The sequence below is a fragment of the Calidris pugnax genome, unplaced genomic scaffold (genome assembly GCF_001431845.1).
Source record: "Calidris pugnax isolate Ruff unplaced genomic scaffold, ASM143184v1 scaffold607, whole genome shotgun sequence".
NCBI classification, from domain to species: Eukaryota; Metazoa; Chordata; class Aves; order Charadriiformes; family Scolopacidae; genus Calidris; species Calidris pugnax.
In genome coordinates, this window is record NW_015091428.1 from 567 (window position 1) to 19,512 (window position 18,946).

The following is an 18,946-nucleotide window of genomic DNA, read 5'->3' on the forward strand; positions in this document are numbered from 1 at the left end:
CAGCACCGCCTTCGGGCCGCCTCGCGGCGGCAGCGGCTCTGCCCACTGCGCATGCGCGGGGCCCGACGCGCACGGCCCCCACGGGGACCCCGGGCGGCTCCCCACCGCGCATGCGCTTGCGGGGCAGCGGCCGGACGCGGAAGCCCGCAGAAAACCACACGAAACTGGCAACAAAAGTACTCCTCGTCCCGTGCACTCTGCGCCGCACCCGCCCGAGACCAATGCAGCCATACAGTAGGCACGCCCGCAAAATGTATAGCTCCCGGCATGCCCCGGGGAATAGTATGGCCGACCGGAAACCCTGTACCCCGGACTACAGCTCCCAGCGTGCTCCCGGGGAACAATATGGCCGACCGGAAGCCTCCCGGCATTCCGCGCGAGGAAGCCGGCCCCCCCCGCCCCACGCCTGCGTCACGGGCCCCGCACTCCCCGTCGGTGCACCCGCAGCCCCGCGACCGCTCCGCTCTCCTTTGCCTCACACCGGTCCCTCCACCGGCAGCCGCTCCTTTGGACGCCGGGGCCGTCGCCATCAGCCTCCCGGCCCGGCCCCGCAGCTGGATCCCCGCGGCAATGGGGGGCACCTGCAGCCCCGCCATTTACACGCTCCCCCGCTGTGGCCCCGCCGAGCCCCAGCACCGCTCCAGGCTCCTCCAGGTGCCGGACACCCGGCCATTCCCAAGCGCAGGAGGAGGGAGCTCGGCGGGACGCGGCGCCCAGGGACGGTCCCGCTCCAGCCTCTGCCAGCCCCTTGGGCACGCTCCAGGCCCCGCACCGGGCTTTGTGTGCCCCTGGCACGGCCAGCAGAAGCCATGAAGAGCCACGGAGGTTATTCCACCACCCCCTTCGTTTCACATGGTTAGAGACACCTCTCACGGAAGACTCTAAAGGCGATCTGATTTTTGGATCCAAATCAGCAGCCTCAACCAGCTTTGGTAGGACTTTAAAGATCTCCCTTTCTCCTTTTCTAGTTAATGCTCCAAGGAGTCTCTGTCTAGTAGTTTTCCACGGCGGTTCCCTCAAAACAAAAACCTCCCTGGACTAATTTGGTCGTTCTGTATAAAAGACATAGAGACAGAAGCATATGTCTCTTCTCAAGAACATCATCCTCGTTTGAATGTTGTGCTCAAACACTGTTCCAAGCACAGTCTCCTCCCCGAGGCACCTTCCCAAGCACAGAAGAAAAGTTCAAATGTTAGCTGATGCAGAATCAACAGAGTTTAAGCACTGTTCAATAAAGACAGAAGAGCAGGCACAGGAGCAGCAGACGAGGTATGCAGCCCCTGGCCATAACTGTCCCTCCTAAGCCCACCTTTACAAAAGCATTCTGGACACAAAACCTTTGTGGAAAGGTTTTGCTGCTCCTGGACCTACAAGTGAATAGGTGCAGCAGCACGGCTGAGTCCTGCTTGGTCCCAGTCAGTGGCTGGCCAGGATACTGCTGAGGCTCAATGAGACAGGCTCTGGGTTCAGGTGTGTCCCGAAGGAGAAGCAGTTCCCACCACCACCAATAAGCAACAACTCCTTCTCGTTTGGCAGAAAGACACTACTGTGGTTATGTAGCATTAATGGCCACTCCAGATGCTCCTAAAAAAGAAAAGGTAATTTTGAACACACAGGACTGCAACACCCACATAGAATGCTGCAGAGATACTTCATATCGTACCTTATAGACTCATAGAATTGCCCAGGCCGGAAGGGACCTCCAAAGGCCATCTAGTCCGCCCCCCCCGCAGTCAGCAGGGACACCCCCAACTAGACCAGGTTGCCCAGGGCCTTGTCGAGCCTCTCCTTGAATATCTCCAGGGAAGGGGCCTCAACCACCTCCCTGGGCAACCTGTTCCAGTGCTCCACCACCCTCACAGTAAAGAACCCCCTCCTGATCTCCAATCTAAATCTGTTCCCCTCCAGCTTGAAGCCATTGCCCCTTCCTTAGGTAAGAACAGCCACACTGGATCCCAAATAGGGCCATTTAGTCCACTGCAACACCCACGAATGTGGGCAAAAATGGACAGCTGGAGAACATGGGAACAAGGAAACTATGACACACTCCTCTGGTACCCACCACCCACCCAACAACCTGCCCTCCCCTTGGTTTTTCATGGGAAAGAATGTCCTCATCTTCCCGGAACCTTAACATGCTTCCTTCCAATAATACAGCCAGTCGCTTTTTGAATCCATGTCAGCCTTTGGCATTCACACAGACACATCTGCAGCCACTTACTCAATGTAAACAAAGAAGTTCTCTTCTTTTAGATACAACTTTACTATAACTGTACGCATCCCCACTGCTATCCAACAAGAGTAGAGTAGCCTATTTTATGTAAAGGATACTATGCCACTTATAACTTCTCCTAAAGAGAGTAAGAAAAAACAAAACTACATTTAAGCATACTTCATGCTTTATGCCCTCAGGAAAATGCTGCAAGGTCAGCCAGAGGCACCCATACTTCCCATAATAAAAACCAAATTATTTTACATAAAGAAACACATTTAAGATAAATAAAAAGGAACAGAAGCTTTCTCATAGAATCACAAAGCGGTTTGGGTTCGAAGGGACCTTAAAGCCACCCCCTGCCCTGGGCAGGGACACCTCCCACCAGAGCAGGTTGCTCCAAGCCCCCTCCAACCGGGATGGGGCAGCCACAGCTGCTCAGGGCAACCTGGGCCAGGCTCTCACACCAAAGAACTTCCTCCCAATATCTAGTCTAAATCTTCCCTCTTTCAGTGCCAAACCCTTCCCCCTCTTCCTAGGGCTCCCCTCCCTCACCAAGAGTCCCTCCCCACCTTTCCTGGAGCCCCTGCCTTGAGGGACTGGAAGGGGCTCCAAGGTCTCCCCGGAGCCTTCTCTTCTCCAGGCTGAAACCCCCAACTCTCTCAGCGCCCCCTCTCAGCAGAGGGGCTCCAGCCCTCCCAGCATCTCTGTGGCCTCCTGCGGCCCCACTCCAACAGCTCCATGTCTTTCTTGTACTCCAAGCAGTATTATCACAGGTGAGGGCTACTCACAGACTTAGGCTAACTTTTGCCCAGAGTATCCAGCTGTGACATCCCCTGTATGATTGTTCTGTACTGAATCACAGACTACAATCACAGAAGGGTTGTGGTTGGAAGGGACCTCCGAGTACCTCCTCGTCCAACCACCCCTGTTAGAGCAGGCTCAGCTACAGCAGGGTGCTCAGGACCTTCCTCTGTCAGGTTTTGGGTATGCCCAGTGACAGAGACACCACAGCCTCTCTGTGCAACCTCTTCAGTGGTCAATCACTGTTACAGTCAAACGTTTGCTTGTGTTTAAGTGGAGTTTCCAGTATTTCCGTGCTGTTTTCTTCTCGAACTTCAGGCAGCAACTAAAGTACACAGCAATTTCTCCCATGAAGTTTCTAGTGAAATTATACCACAGACCTCCATAAAGACTAACTGAGGCTCTGGTTTGATTTGTTCTCTTCTTCCACAGACATCCTGAAATTACTCTGCTTGGGCCCAAGCTGTGTTGTGCCCCCCATGTCTGGAACAGAGCAGCTCTGTGCCCTCTGGTCTCCTGCACACTCAGACTCTCCCTCTCTGAACACTATGATGTTCTCTGAGCTGGCAAAAGCACTTCAGAATTAGGTTCTACCTCCATCAGGGAATGTTTATTCCACTCACAAATTTGCCTATTCTGCATTCCTCACTCTGTTTCAGGAAACAGATCTGAAGTTACCACCTTCCTTCACACAACACTGTCCACCTTGAAAGAAAAATGTCAGTGCTTACCACATTAATGGTATAGTCCACGCAGAGACCAGTTATTAAGTCAACGACGGTGATGCCTGGCACAGAAGAGTGCAACCACACCCCACCAACAAGCAGAAGTTTTCCGTCATGCACATGTGCAGTATGTGAATACCTGCAGGTTTCAAATGAGGTTGAACTCCATTAGTAAGAGGGAAGTAGAGACAGGCCAAAGATTCACTGCTGAAGGCCTTCAACCTACCTTGGGATCAGAGGAGGATGTGTCTCTACTGTCTGCCACTGAAAGCCACCTTCAAGCTCCCTCAGAAAGAAAACTGAACCCAAGGGCTGCTCAGCTGCTCCCAGACCTCCTGCAATTAGTGCTCCTCCTTTCCAGCTACAGGCACTGTGAGAGTGACGGCTTTCTGGTCCTGGACCCTCAACAGGAATCTAGGAAAACACAAGTCCAAGGCTGAAGTTTGCCAAGCCAAGTGCCTTCTTCATGTCCAGGGTCTTAAATGATCTCTTCCTGTTGCATGCCCCCATGGGAGGTGACATTCTTTCCTGCTACTGTTGCTGGAGGGGAACGGAGTAAGCACTATAGGGAACAATCAAAAAAACCCTAACCTACCCACATTCCTCTAGGGATGGCTAAGCAGAAGTGTTTCCATTCACTGTGGACCTACATCGTTTCTCTGGCCCTCAGTACATTTAATGTTGTTCACACCTGCACATTTATGAGAGGTAACTTCATTGCATTCCTGCATGCAAGACATGCACCTGAGAACCACAAGTTTACAAACCTGCGGAGAAAATTTCGGGGGTCACCTGGTCCATCCCTTTCTCCTAAAGCAAATTCAACTATCTTTATTGTCACCTGGAGAGATTACTAGCTAATAGTTCCAGAAAGTCTGCAGTGACAAGAATTCCTCCCCTCTTCAGGCACTCTATTCAGCACTTCACTATCTTCAAGATTGTCCTGGATTGAAGTAAAACAGAACCAATTTTCTGTTCAGTGATTTTACGTCTTAGCCAGGTCTCTTCTAATGCTCTGAAATTAATGGCATATTGTGAAGAAAACTGCTCATTCTCAGAGTGATCAGACTAATGTCTGTGCTACATGCCAAGGAATGGTGTGAGCAGAGAGGCCCTTGCTTACACTTATTGCTGTAATGACCAAGGTCAGCCAACTTTGTTATTTGCCCCATTGGAGGGTCAGAAACAGAAAAGCATAGAGGGGGCCCACCTGTGGGGAGCAGGGAACAGGAGAGGTGGCCCCAAACTGACCAACTGGGTCTTCCATCCCATCTGCCCCATGCTCAGTAGAAAAGCTGAGGGATCAAAGGGTCAACTCTCTTTCTTCAATGGCAGATGTCCGAGGAGGACCCTGTCTCTTCCTCTGCCTTTGATCCCAATCTGGGCATTCCTGACTCCAGATCCAGAATCCAGCTCCTGTCCATCACCAGTCCAGCCTGGGACTCTTCTCTGTGCCTGCTGGTGATGTCATCGTCATCCTGGGAGCTTGAGACAGTTTTGTATAAACTGTATACATTTTTTCTTTTATATTCCTTATTATTATTTATTATTTCATTATTTATTAGTATTTTCATTAAAGTAGTTTAGTTTTTTTCTAAACTCATAAATCTCTTTTATCTCTTCCTCTCCTCTCTTTCCCTTAGAGGGGGAGGGAGGGGGTACCTCTCGTTCTGATTGGTCACTCTGGCCAAAACCACGACAAAGATTAATAGCTTTTCTTAGTGTCCAGTGGAAGTCACCCTTTCTACAGATTCCTTCTACTACTCAAAGTAAAAATGGATAACAACTCATTTCTCCTCTCTGCAACTATATTTTACATATTTGGAGATTTATTGCTATCTTGAATCTTCTCCAGATTCAATAGCTGCAAGTCCTTCAAAACCTTCCCCTGGAAGGTGTGTGCTCTGGCTGTTCCCACCGCACACCTTGAGAGGACTGTGCTGCATCCTGTCCCCTACAGAGATGAGCATCAGTGAAGATGGAGTCGCAAAGGGGGTCAGAGCTGGGGGGAGTGTTCCTGGGCCTTTTCTGCCAGCCACTGGAGCAAGTGAGGGTCCATCAGGAGCTGGAGGGGCCACCGAGCTTGGGAACATCTTCATGGCTCTCAAACACTTTGTCTGCAGGGTGCCGTCTACTGGTGAGGGGGGCAGCGTGAGTGAATTTGGGAACATGAGCTGGAGTTAGACTGCGCCAGCAGTGTGCCCAGGTGGCCAAGAAAGCCAACAGCATCCTGGCCTGTGTCAGGAACAGCGTGGCGAGTAGGGCCCAAGAGGTGATCATCCCCCTGTACTGGGCACTTGTGAGGCCCCACCTCGAGTACTGTGTCCAGTTTTGGGCTCACTACCATAAAAAAACATTGAGGTGCTGGAGCGGGTCCAGAGAAGGGCGACAAAGGTGGCGAGGGGTCTGGAGCACAAGTCTTATGAGAAGAGGCTGAGGGAGCTGGGGTTCTTCAGCCTGGAGAAGAGGAGGCTGAGGGGAGACCTTTTTGCTCTCTACAACTACCTGAAAGGAGGGTGTAGAGAGATGGGGGTCGGTCTCTTCTCCCAAGTCACAGGCGACAGGACGAGAGGAAACGGCCTCAAGTTACGCCAGGGGAGGTTCAGGCTGGATATTAGGAAAAATTTTTTCACTGAAAGATTTATCAGCCATTGGAATGGGCTGCCCAGGGAGGTGGTTGAGGCACCATCCCTGGAGGTGTTCAAAAGACGGGTTGATGTAGTGCTGGGAGGTATGGTTTAGTGATGGTGATGCTTCTTGTTTGTTGTGCGGGTGTCTATTTTTGTCAGTTAGGTTGACGGTTGGACAAGATGGTCTTTGAGGACCCTTCCAACCTAGAAGATTCTGTGATTCTGATTCTGGGGGATGTGAGCAGGGCTGGGCCTGGGGAAGGAGTGGAAGTCTCAGTGCCAGACAATTGGGACAAGACCACCACAGGTGACAGGACCTGGGCACCTCCCAGATGCAACTATTTGGGCTCCCAATACAGCAGCACACAACGAGGAAGTGAAGGCAACTTCTATTCCCCAGTGCCTCCCTAAGTTCTTACCTCAGTACAGGAAAGATGCCGAGTGTGCAGGAAACACCAATCCCCAAGCACAGGCTCTGCAGCAGAGCGGCCGCCATACAGGAACAGGTAGTTCTCCCCTGTGGAAAAGGACAACCAGATGGAAAGAGAAGTTAGAATTTGGTATGTCACAAAACCAAAGATTTCTCTTTGCACAGAAGGGAAGCTGACCAAGGACAGAAATTAATGCAGTCAGGCAGGAGTTTTATACACTAGGTATTACAACACCCTACAACCTGACGAACATTTCAGCAATAAATGCAAGAAATTGCTTCTTAGATAAAGGAATTAACGCCTGTATCTAGGTCTTTTATAAGACACATGGTAAACAATATTTTTACTAAGAAAATGTTTCTTCACGTTTGTGGTCATTCAGAAGGCCCCCATCACCCACTTATTTATGTAGTTTCTGAATGTTTAGGGTCTGAATGGAAATCACACACTACAGTCTTAAAACCAAAACAAAACGTGTTTTTTAAAATACCTAATGGACTGAAGGAATGAAAATTTAAGCAACAGAAAGATTACACCTGTAGAACTAATAAAATTAGAAAACGGTAAGTACATAAATCATGGCAACACAATAACATCTATTTATCCCAGGAAAAGATAAATCCTCATAGATAATAGAAGCCATTATCCCAAGGTACCCCTTGTACAGGTTCTGTAATGAATCGACCATGTACTAATAGCACAGAGAACTGAAGTCCTGCGGTTGGATAAACCAAGTCAGTTGCTCGGTTCAGGAAACTCAGCTGAGATTGCTCAGTCTTTCCCTTTTGTAAAGATTTTGTAAAGCCTCTCACAAGTACTTTTGGACTTGTCAAACAAAAAAGGCACAAGAACTGGGTAGATACGATAACAAAAATACATTAACAAAGTTTAAACTTGGGGGGAAAAAAAACTCCACCACTAGAACAAAATCTTAATGAAATGTAATTGGATTCTCTAAAGTGGTCATTAATCTAACAGTATCATATTCTTTCCAAAATAGTCTGTACTACATATAAAGTAAGGCTACATCATGACAATTTGCCTTTTAGACCTCACTGTCTGGAGAGGACTGCCCCATATATTCTGGAATTTGTACATACCCCCACATACCTACAGCCATTTTTGCTCTTTCCAGGCTTTTTACCTTTGAATGTGACTTCAGTTGTGCTGTGTCTCCAGCGCAAAGCAGCTGGCTCAGCAGCAGGCTGCACACTTACAAGCTCCACAGTAACATCCTCTGGCTCCAAGGCATCACAGGTCTCGGGGAACTTGAGCCACGACATTCCCAAGCCTGGGCTTGATGGGGATGTTCGTCCTCCTACCACCAGGGCCAGACCGTTGGAGACACAGGACACAGTGTGGTACAACCGCTCATCTGTAAAGACACAAAACATCACGGTTCACACTGACCTCCCTCCCATGAAAATTATACATTCATAGAATCATTTAGGTTGGAAAAAACCCTTAAGATCGAGCCCAACTGTTAACCCAGCACTGACAAAAAACACCACTGACCCATGTCCCTCAGCACCACCTCTGCCCGGCTTTGAAATCCCTCCAGGGATGGCGGCTCTGCCAAGGCTTCTCAACCCTTTCCAGGAAGAAACTGTTCCCAAGCTCCATCCTCAACCTCCCCTGGGGCAACTTGAGGCCATTTCCTCTTGTTCCATGGCCTGTTCCTCGGGAGAAGAGACTGACCCCACCTGGCTACAGCCTCCCTTCAGGGAGTTGGAGAGAGCAAGGTGGTCTCCTCCTGTTCTCCAGGCTGAAGACCCCCAGCTCCCTCAGAGGTTCTCCAGACCCTTCTCCTTGTGCTCCAGACCCCTCACCAGCATTGTTGCCCTTCTCTGGACACGCTCTAGCCCCACAAGGTCTTTCCTGTTGGGAAGGGCCCAAAACTGGACCCAGCCCTCAAGGTGGGGCCTCCCCAGTGCCCAGTCCAGGGGGATGGTCACTGCCCCAGTCCTGCTGGCCACACTGTTCCTGACACAGACCAGGATGCTGGTGGCCTCCTTGGCCACACTGCTGACTCATATTCAGCCCCTGTCGACCAACACCCCCAGGCCATTTCCCATGGGGCAGCTACAGCCACTCTTCCCCCAGCCCTGAGCATCCATGGGGTTGGTGTGACCCAAGGGCAGAATCACAGAATCTTCATGGTTGGAAAGGACCTCTGAGATCACCGAGTCCAACCATACACACACGAAAGACCCCCACAATCTCGGCTACTACAGCGTGCCCTGAAGTGCCACATCTACACATTTCTTAAATACCTCCAGGGCTGGTGACTCCACCATCTCCCTGGGCAGGCTGTTCCAGTGCCTGACCACTCTTTCAGTAAAGTAATTCTTCCTAAGGACCCAGCACTTGTTACTCAGAACCTTCAGATCTCTTTGACTGCCAGCACAATTGCATTGTGACATCACTTTTCCATGAGACATTATTTTGTTGTTAGTACAGAAACGTCTTCCTGAAACTTGCCATCAGTATGGGAACTCACCCCATCTTTTATCAGGGCTTTCCTTTCTCACACAGCCAGCTTTCCAGCAGCCTGCATGCTTAATCAGCACATGAAAATTCCTCATACGGCAGTGATGTCCATCCTCCTCCCCAAAGCCTCCAGTGGTGAGAATCACATTGGGTTTTATAAGAACAGAGTGGTGACCATAACGTCTCAGGCCAGAGATTCCAGCGTGCACTGGACACACTGCTGCAGGGATGCTCCCACCCGTCCCGACAGGACCATCACGACGAGGAACTGCAAGCCAAAGAGAACCAAAGAACTTCTGCACAAACAAGAACCAAGGACTACATTTTAAATGAGAGATTAAGCAAGTCTGTTCAGCTTTTCAAGAAGAAAAAATTTGGAAGCAGGTTGCCAGAGCACACAGACAATCTGACGTGCCCTAGAAATCAAGCTGTAGTGGCTTAAAATACCACTGTGCCAACAACTTCCAGCTTCTGCTCCTTGCTGCCCAGCTCCTGACACAGCTCCGAGACCGCTCTGACGGGGTGGGGGCAAGACTGGCCAAGAGACTGCAGCATCTCAAACTGCTGTAGCAAGACAGGAATCACTGCAACACCTTTGACAGGCTGAGGGAGCTGGGGTTGTTCAGCCTGGAGAAGAGGAGGCTCCGAGGAGACCTTATAGCGGCCTTCCAGTACCTGAGGGGAGCTACAGGAAGGCCGGGGAGAGTCTGTTTCCAAAGGCCTGCAGTGACAGGACGAGGGACAAGGGCTTTAAGCTGGAGAAGAGCAGATTTAGATTGGATATTAGGAGAAAGTTCTTTACTATGAGGGTGGTGGAGCACTGGAACAGGTTGCCCAGGGAGGTAGTTGAGGCCCCTTCCTTGTGTTCCCTCACATTCAAGGTGAGGCTCAACGAGGCCCTGGGCAACCTGGTCTAGTTGGGGGTGTCCCTGCTGACTATGGGAAGGTCGGACTAGATGGCCTTTGGAGGTCCCTTCTGGCCCAGACCATTCTATGATTCTGTGAAAAGGAGTACTCTTCTGATGAAGACAATATTTGGCTACTTAAATAGCAAAGAACAGAAAAAGGATGAACACCTGGAAGTTGGATTTCAAAGTTCCTTTCTGGATTTTCTACTTTCACAAAAGCATTGAAATAAAGTTCTAAAGCATGATGAATAATCTCTGTTAATTTCAATGGTCCTATTATAAGAGAATATTCACTCATCTAAAAAAGGCCACATACAGATTTAAAAGCATTTCAGAAACAAAAATACTGCACGTACAATTCCACACACAGGGGATAAGAAAACAAAGCACAAACTTTGTGCCACGCTTCTGAGTGCTCTGCTGAGCAGTTCTTTCACAGAATCACAGAATCTTCATGGTTGGAAAGGACCTCTGAGATCACCGAGTGCAATCATACACACACAAAAGACCCCCACAATCTCGGCCACTAGAGCATGCCCTGAAGTGCCACATTTTGATAGTGCAGAAGTAAAACATAAGCTTTCAGGAGCTGGAAGGATAGAATGGCTTAGAGAGACACACGTGGAGGGAAGCAGGAATAAATTCAAAAAGGAGAGTCTGTAGGATCCCCAAACAGGAGCAGCAGCAGGGTGGACTGGCATTACAGCTGTGCACCGGACAGTCCCCAGTGTCACCAGAAGGAAGAGCTGCTCAGGCTGGAAGGCTCAATAAACTGAAAGAATGAGACTGACCAGACCCAGCAGAGTCAGGACGTAGCCCTGGCCACACTATGGACAGCAGAACCACTGTTAGAAGGATGAAGAAAGCTACTCAGATGGCAGCATCCCATCTGCTCCTTCCAGGGTTTTACTGTCTCCTGAAGTCTCTGAGAAGCCTGCATGGGATAAAGGAATTCTATGAGAACTAGTCAGTATGTACCTGTCATATTGGGTAACAATGGAGTCCAGGAAGGTTCCATTCCCTTTGATGCAGTCAGGACAAAGTAATGAGAACATTTCAGATGCCATTCCTGCAGCAAGCCCAGAGGAAAAACCAAAAACAAACAATTGCCCTCAAAATCTTAGAGAAGGCAGCCATAAGGATCTCAGAATGGCCAGGTGATCAAATCAAAGACCAGCCGAACCTAGCACTGTCTCCAACAGCAGCCAAAATCAGAAGACTAAAGTTGAATCTGAGAAAGAGCAAGTGTGTAAATACCTTCTTCATCCCAACCTGCAAAAATTTACAGCTCAGGGATTTTCTAAGCAAGAAGCTGTATCGAACAATCCCTGATGGATTTCTCATCCATAAACCTATCCAGTTGATCTTTGAACTCACATAAACTGTTATTGTCTGTAACACGCTGTGACAAGGAGTTCTGTAGCTTAATTATACATTGCATGAGGAACTTTTTTTTTTTTTCCTTTTTTTCTTTTTGGAATCAACTTCCCTTTCTGCTTCCCAGTTCTGATCCTAGGCAAGAGCAAGGGGTGTATACTGGAGGGATTAAGGTTTCTTAAACGTCATTTCTGTAAATGGTCCCAAAGAAATCACAAAAATTCAAAGGTGCCACTTGGGCTCTGCTGGTCGATAATACACAAATATGATTTCCATCCTGGCCTTGGAATCACTCAGAGGCAGAAGCCCAAGCAGGAGGACTGTACGGGACAGTACCTCTGGCTTTTATGGACACGAGGGAATTAATTATGTTAATTCCCATAGGGTGGGATACATTCAGCCAACTGCGTGGCTAGAAGGAATAAACATGAATGTAAAAGGCCCAAAAAACCACAATATTAGCATCATCGGCCCAACTTCTACCAGAAGTAAAAAGCATCTTTTGAAAAGTGATATCCAAAAATTAATATAAATAATGAAAATGGAAGTATCCACTGTTTGTGGGTCAAGCTTGTTTCCAGTAAGACCTGGATCTTACTTTCTCTCAAAGGCTAATTGTAGAGTTATCTGGTATCAGCCTACTCCTATGCACGTTTTTCTGCTTGGACTTGTGCATGTTAACCTCCTCTGTAAGGGCAACGATAAAAAGTCTTTACTTTCTCCCTGTAGGAGCAACTGCCCTGATCTACAATAATTCTCAGAAGCATTTCTACCCCATTTTTCAAACCCAGCAGCACCTTTGAGTCATCACTTTTGCATCCATGTAGCAGAGCAGATCCTGCACATTGGCAACATAAATGCAAGCCCATTGTTTTCAAACTGCAGCATGCTCCATTTCTAGAGAGAAATATAAACAGAGAACCACAAAATCCAAAGGGAAACTTCTAGTAAGTACCCTTTATCTCAAAATGACTCAGTATCTTTGACTTCTCTTCTAGACTTTACATAGCTGCAAACTTTGCCAGCAGTTAACATAAAAACAGCACAGAATACCATCATAGTTAAATTTCAATCGTTAATATAGGAACGGCTGTACAAAGTCAGACCAAAAAGTACCTGAAACTAAAAACCTGTACCCAGCAATGACAAATGGTAATAGACTACAGAAATGCAAGAGAGCAGGACAAGTGCATCTACTGCCCCCAGGAATGCTCCCAACCATCTGCAGTCAGGAATCTCACATCAAGTGTATTTTTACATATTCAGCAATTCTCAATAGACTTCTCTTTTGTTAAAAGACTCCGCCCTTAGACCCATGCAAACTTTTAGCATCCACAACACCTTTTACGCCTCCAGCTAGTTTGCTGTGCCAAGACTGTCTCCCTGAGAGACTACTCACTGAGAAAGGAACAAGAAGCTTTTTCTAACACTGAAGAGTTTTCTTCTGATGATACCTCCCATGGAGCTTCCTCTGGGCTCTGCATTAATGAAGCCCGATTCAAGATCCTGTCTGCCTCCCTGGGCAGCTGTGCCTCAGCAGTTCATGTACAGAACTGTGACCACAAGAAACTGCAGACCCCTTATCATATCAAAGCAAGTCCCCAGTGCTCAGAATAAAGGAGGCTCACCTCATATTCATCAAAAGGCTCCAGAGCTTGCACTCTTTTCTGCTCATCTTCTGGAGTACAACATGTGAAGAACTCATTCATATCCATGACACTGCACTCAGTCCAGCCCTAAAATAGAAATCCCTCAAAACTATTACCTCTGGAAGGATAGAGACTCACTTCCCACTAGAAAACAAAGATCCTAAATTAAACGCCTGCCTTTAAGACCATCTAGCTGGAACAGCAGCAGCCCAGAATCTGGTGAGGATAAGTCTCTTACCTGCAAAGCTCTCAATAACTTAATTTATTACATCAAAAATTTCAAAGGAACCCATCTTGCCTTAATCCCTTATCAGAAAGTAGGCTGCAAGTTGGGTGGAAGGACCTTCGAGTGACTAATCATGCTACTAGAGAAAGGCAGCATCCCAGCCTTGGCCCTGTTTCCTTCCACCCATAACTGACACAGCTGATGACTTCCAAAATTAGTTAATGTTACCATCTTTCCCAGGTCAATTATGCTTCATGTGTGCCCTAGAGCTGCAGGTATTTACCTTTTCAAAAAAGCGCCTCTGCTGTGCCTCACAGTCTGGGTACTGTGCCAAAGAATTCAGTGTGGAGTTCATCTGGCTAAAATGCTGCTGCATGACACGTCCGAAGGGGTCCTCTGGGTGCATCTGCTCGTACAGCAGAAAGCACACGCGAGAGAAACGCTCTGCTGCCCACCAAATCACGGCATCCGACCTGTCAGGCAGATTGGGCGTAAGAAATTAAATAACTGAGGGCCCATCTACCAAATGGCAGAGGCAATATATCTCCCTGCAGCACCGTAAAGCGTGCCACTAAGGCCTCCTGACAGAGGAAATACACAAACAAGAACACTCTGCTGGGGACTTATGAACATCTCCTCCCCCATGTGTGCAGAGAATTCAGGGGAATCAACAAAAAACTCAAAAATCACTCATTCAAGGTTTTTCTTCTTTTTTTCCCCTCCCTTTTAGGATGTCATGTGGATGTCAATTATCCCATCAAGATTATGATGTAAGGACCTCTTTGGGACTTACACAGAATTCCTGAGGCTGTAGTTACAAGACAGCAGGTCTCCCAGCCCCGGGTGACATCCATGCAAAGAAGGTTGCTCTTTTCATTACACCACCCAGCTAACAGAGAACGAATCCACTGACCTGCTATTTTCCATGTAGGTGAGCACCACCTCTGCTATGAAGAGGGTGGGGATGTCCTTATCCAGTCCTGCTTTCTCCAGCGCTCTGTCCAGCTCAGACAGATCTGATAAATCCACTCCCAATAATTTATAATCCTCTCCAGAAAAGGTAATGACTCCTGGGAGACAAAAATTATACAATCTCACAACAGTGCTGAGGCAATCATAGAATCATTATGGTTGGAAGAGACCTTTAACATCATCAAGTCCAACTGTTAACCCAGCACTGCCAAGTTATCACTAACCCATGTCCCTCAGCACCACATCTACACTCCACCACTGTCCTGAGCAGCCTTTGCCAAGGCTTCACAACGCTTTCCAGGAAGAAATTGTTCCCAATACCCATACTAAACCTCCCCTGGCGTAACTTGTGGCTGTTTCCTCTTGTCCCATGGCCTGCTCCTTGGGAGAAGAGAGCGGCCCTCCCTGGCTACACCCTCCTTTCAGGGAGTTGCAGAGAGCGAGAAGGTCTCCCCTCAGCCTCCTTTTCTCCAGGCTGAACACCCCCAGCTCCCTCAGCTGCTCCTCACAAGACTTGTGCTCCAGACCCCTCACCAGCTTCGTTGCCCTCCTCTGGGGACTACTGACTAGGACAGTAGTCCTAGTCAGTAGGACAGCTCACAGAAGCCAGGCACCTTGCTCTGTAGCTGTCTTCCATCTGTATTTAAATTGATTATTACAGTCTAAAAGTAGTGGCTTACACATGTCCCTACTGTATCTCATTCCACATTTTGCAGACCATTCATGTGCTTCCTTCCAGTCCCTAAAAGGGCTCTAGGAAAGCTGGGGAGGGACTCTTGATGAGGGAGGGGAGCCCTAGGAGGAGGGGGAAGGGTTTGACACTGAAAGAGGGGAGACGGAGATGAGATGTGGGGAAGAACTTGTTTGGTGTGAGGGTGGTGAGAGGCTGGCCCAGGTTGCCCCATCCCTGGATGGGTTCAAGGCCAGGTTGGAGGGGGCTTGGAGCAACCTGCTCTGGTGGGAGGTGTCCCTGCCCAGGGCAGGGGGTGGGACTGCGGGGACTTTAAGTTCCCTTCCCACCCAAACAATTCTGTGATTCTATGATTTTGCCACTGAACTGCCCCTTAGTACTTAGCTGGCATAATAATCCCTTCAGCTCCACTTATATTCTATAGTAGTTTCATAAGGCTCATTATTTCCTGTCATGGAGAGGGGGAAAAAAAACAGTCAGGTAACATAATGACTAATATTTTATCACTCAAGACACCTAAGAGTCATACCTTCTCTCCTACCCATGATGTCCATAAATGACAGTATGACTTAAGTTGGAAAGGGCCTTTGAACATCATCTAGTCCAACTCCTTGCTCACAGCAGAGTTACCTGTATCAGGTTGCTCAAGGCTTTCTCCAGCCAAGCTGTGTCACCAAGGCTGGAGATTCCACAACCTTTCTGAGCCATCTATTCTCATTTTTAACTACTCATAGGGCAAGAAAAAAAAATAAAAAAACCCCACCAAACATTTTCATTATACATAACTGAAATTGCCTTTGTTGCAACTCGCAACCATTGCGCCTCAACTGTTCGCTTGGTGCCTCTAAGAAAAGTCTGGCTCCACCTTTTCTACGCTCTCCCATCACGCAGTTGAAGACTGCAGTAAGAGCCACCTCCCTCCCTCCCAACCTCCTCCTGTTAAGGCTGAACAAACCCAGGTCTCTCAGCCTCCCCTCCCATTTTGTGTGCTCCACCCCTTTATCCTTCTCGGGGCCTCTCACTGGACATGCAGCAGTTTGTCACTGCCTCTGTGCTACTGAGCCCAAAGCTGGACACAGGGCTTCAGAAACTGTAAGAGAAAGAAACCAAACTTGATTTGATATAATCTTCTCCTGACAAGTCTGCTCTGGCAGCTATACATCTTCTTGTTATCTCCCAATGCTTACAAATTATTTATTCCTTCCAAAATCTTTCAGAAAACGAGCATGCTTTTTATCTACAACTGCATAGTTCCTCTACCATCACACATCGCTTTTTAAAGGCTGAAGTTGTGTTTGCTTCTTCTCAACATTTAGTACCTAGAAAACCTTCCCTAAATATCTTACCTAATCCTTCCCCTCCAGTATCCCCCACCAGTGCTGACAACTCCTTCGTTCTTTTGATGAGAGCAGCTTTTTGGCATGCCACATTTGGGAAATCCACCTCATATACCACAGTGTGATACAGAAGACCTATGTCCTTCAAACGGAAGTATAAGGAGTCAAAGCCAGCGCCTAAGGACACGATCTGCAGAGAAAGTATCAGAAAAAAAAAAAGTTATACTCAAATCTAGAAGCATCCTGCGCATCTAGGTGTGAAAAATATTCAATAACATCATCTGTAGAGTGACAAAAATCAGGCAATCTTCTGCAAGAGGTAGAAGAATTTTGTGTAGGTATTGCCCCTTCCCAGATATTTCTGTCAAGACAACAAATTTCCAGCCAGGTTCTCTGTACTCCTCTGGGAAAGGATCACAACAGAGGCACTAAGAAGCTACCGCAGAGCCAAGAAGACTTTTCACATGTGAGGTGGAAACTGCCAGTACCCCCCGAGAGAGAAAATGCACCTGTGTCCTTGGGTGGCCTTGGGTCTTCAGCAGGAAGTCTCGAACACAGTGATCTACAGCACGGGCGCGGATGTAATAGCCCCTGGGGAATGAAATACAGTTGTAACCACTGTCCGGGAGCCCTACTTCTCCAGCACTGGCATCCTCCACTTTAAAAAAATTACTTTTTCTCTATCAGCTTCTACCCATATGTACAGACCTGCATTGGGAGATATCTGATGATTTTGTCATATCTACAGCTTGCTAATAAATACAGATCTCCTGTATGCAGTAAGTGTATTAACCAACAAAACTACGGACAACCCAGAAAACTGTGTAGATATTCCAGCTGTTCCACTTTGCATAAATAAATATTCACTGGATGAAAAAGTACAGATCCAGACAGTCAGGATATGCCCCTACAACGTGAGTGGCCAGTACCCGAGTTCCTGCCTCAAACCACATGCCAAAACAATGTGAAATTAACTCCTTTACTTACAAGGAGCTTTAGGAATAACAAAATTAACATTGGTGTGGGCAAATGCAGTGAGAGGGGAATGAAAATGGCCAGAGAAGCAAAGTCAGGAAAGGAATTTCATTCCTTGTCTTTTGAATGAAGGGAACTAAGTCTAACTCCTGGGAAGCGTCTACCATTTGCACGGTCCGGCAGGGACTGGTGCCTCTTTTGCTGTGGCATTCTCTGTTAGTGACACTGTGTCCCCACCAGGCTTACCAGTTCTACCACCCCCTTTAACAGCATGTTAGCACCCCTGTGCCTCACAGGGACTAAGGTTTTCACCAGATACTCTAAGAGGTCCCCAAATTCACGGTGACAGTGTTGACAAGTGCAATACCTAACTCTTTCTATGAATTTAGTTTAGCACAGCACTGTCACGTGAGGAGTCAGCACAGGCTCAGCTTCCTGCCCTGACAAGCAACACTTGTCTCCACGGGCCTGCAAGCTTCTGCTCGAATGCTGCTTTGGGCTTCCCCAAAGAAAACTCCTTTGGCAATTCAGTCACTTTCCATTAAGCTAACTGCCTCACACTGTGCAAACTCCACCACCGTGCCAGCACAGAACCCTCCACACACAAACATTATGTGTGTGTCCTGTAAAGCTCCAGAGAAGACCTACTGGTCAGTGACCACCAATTCCAAAGATAATACTGTTTCCCTGAGCCACCAAGTACCTTACTGATATTGTTCTTGAGAATTAATGAGAAAACCACTGATGGGCTAACATTTTTAGTGCGTTAGTTTCAAATCTCATCTGAAGTAGTTTTCAGCAGCATTGAATCCTGGAGTCGGGAACCGGTCTGGTGACATATTTTACTCAGGAAAAGCTTTCAGTTTTTGCCCATAAGCCTCGTGAAATTGCACCAACAGCCTAAAAGGTGACATTACCGAGAGAGCGAGCTCTGCGAGGTGCCACTGTCCCTACACGTCCCCTCCCTACAACGCCTTCAGACCTGCCGTGCCGCAAGCAGCAGCGACACCCCCGTGGCCCGGACCGGGCCCCTCTGCCGCCCCCGGGGCGCCCGCTCCTCACCGGTGGATGAGAGGGGCTCGCCGCCGCCGCCGCCCCGCCAGCAGCCGCAGGAACCGGTCCTGGATGTAGCCCCGCGCCGCCGCCGAGCTCTTGCTAACGGCGCTGCTGCCGCCGGTACCCTGGACCTGCCGGGACAAGGACACAGCGCTGCCGCAAGGCCCCGGTGCTCCCGACCGGCACCGCGGGCCGAGAAGCGCCCGGCCCCACCGGAGCGGGCCGGCGGGGCCAGGCAGCGCCGGGGAGAGGGAAGGGCAGGGCAGCTCCCGCCGGCGCCGCCCAACCCCGTTCGCATCCCAGCCTCTCCCCCGCCTCCGCCTCCCCTCGTGTCCCGAAGCCAGCCCAGGACCGGGTCCCCCGCGCGCAGGGGCAGCGGCGCCCGGCCGGGGTCACTCACGGCGGCGGGACGGGGGAGGCCCGGGCGGCCGCGGCCCATCCTGCGCGGAGCGGGACGCGCCAG

At 48.9% G+C, this 18,946-nt stretch overlaps 1 protein-coding gene across 2 annotated transcripts; it reads right to left on the reverse strand.

The window, feature by feature from the left end:
• Positions 1 to 877: 877 nt before the first annotated feature.
• On the reverse strand, positions 878 to 18,940 carry LCMT2 (leucine carboxyl methyltransferase 2). Of its 2 annotated transcripts, none has more exons than XM_014961540.1 (14): positions 18,884 to 18,940; positions 18,490 to 18,614; positions 16,962 to 17,043; positions 16,462 to 16,642; positions 14,366 to 14,522; positions 13,736 to 13,925; positions 13,206 to 13,313; positions 11,179 to 11,221; positions 9,303 to 9,560; positions 7,947 to 8,177; positions 6,791 to 6,888; positions 3,968 to 4,155; positions 3,748 to 3,880; positions 878 to 1,584 (listed from the first exon to the last, which is right to left on the reverse strand). In XM_014961540.1, exons 1-14 carry the CDS (start codon positions 18,920 to 18,922, stop codon positions 1,417 to 1,419), a joined length of 2,001 nt encoding a protein of 666 aa, XP_014817026.1. In that variant the 5' UTR covers positions 18,923 to 18,940; the 3' UTR covers positions 878 to 1,416. The 2 variants fall into 2 exon arrangements, with proteins under 2 accessions (XP_014817026.1, XP_014817025.1); XM_014961539.1 differs by having other exon boundaries at positions 11,179 to 11,269.
• Between the last annotated feature and the right edge of the window lie 6 nt (positions 18,941 to 18,946).

Coding starts and splice junctions, on each gene's coding strand:
- LCMT2 (XM_014961539.1), bottom strand. CDS start 18,922: ATGGGCCGCGGCCGCCCGGGCCTCCCCCGTCCCGCCGCC. Junction 13,314..13,735: donor AGAGGCGCTTTTTTGAAAAG/GTAAATACCTGC, acceptor TTTCTATTTTAG/GGCTGGACTGAGTGCAGTGT. Junction 9,561..11,178: donor ATTGTTACCCAATATGACAG/GTACATACTGAC, acceptor TTTGGCTTGCAG/TTCCTCGTCGTGATGGTCCT.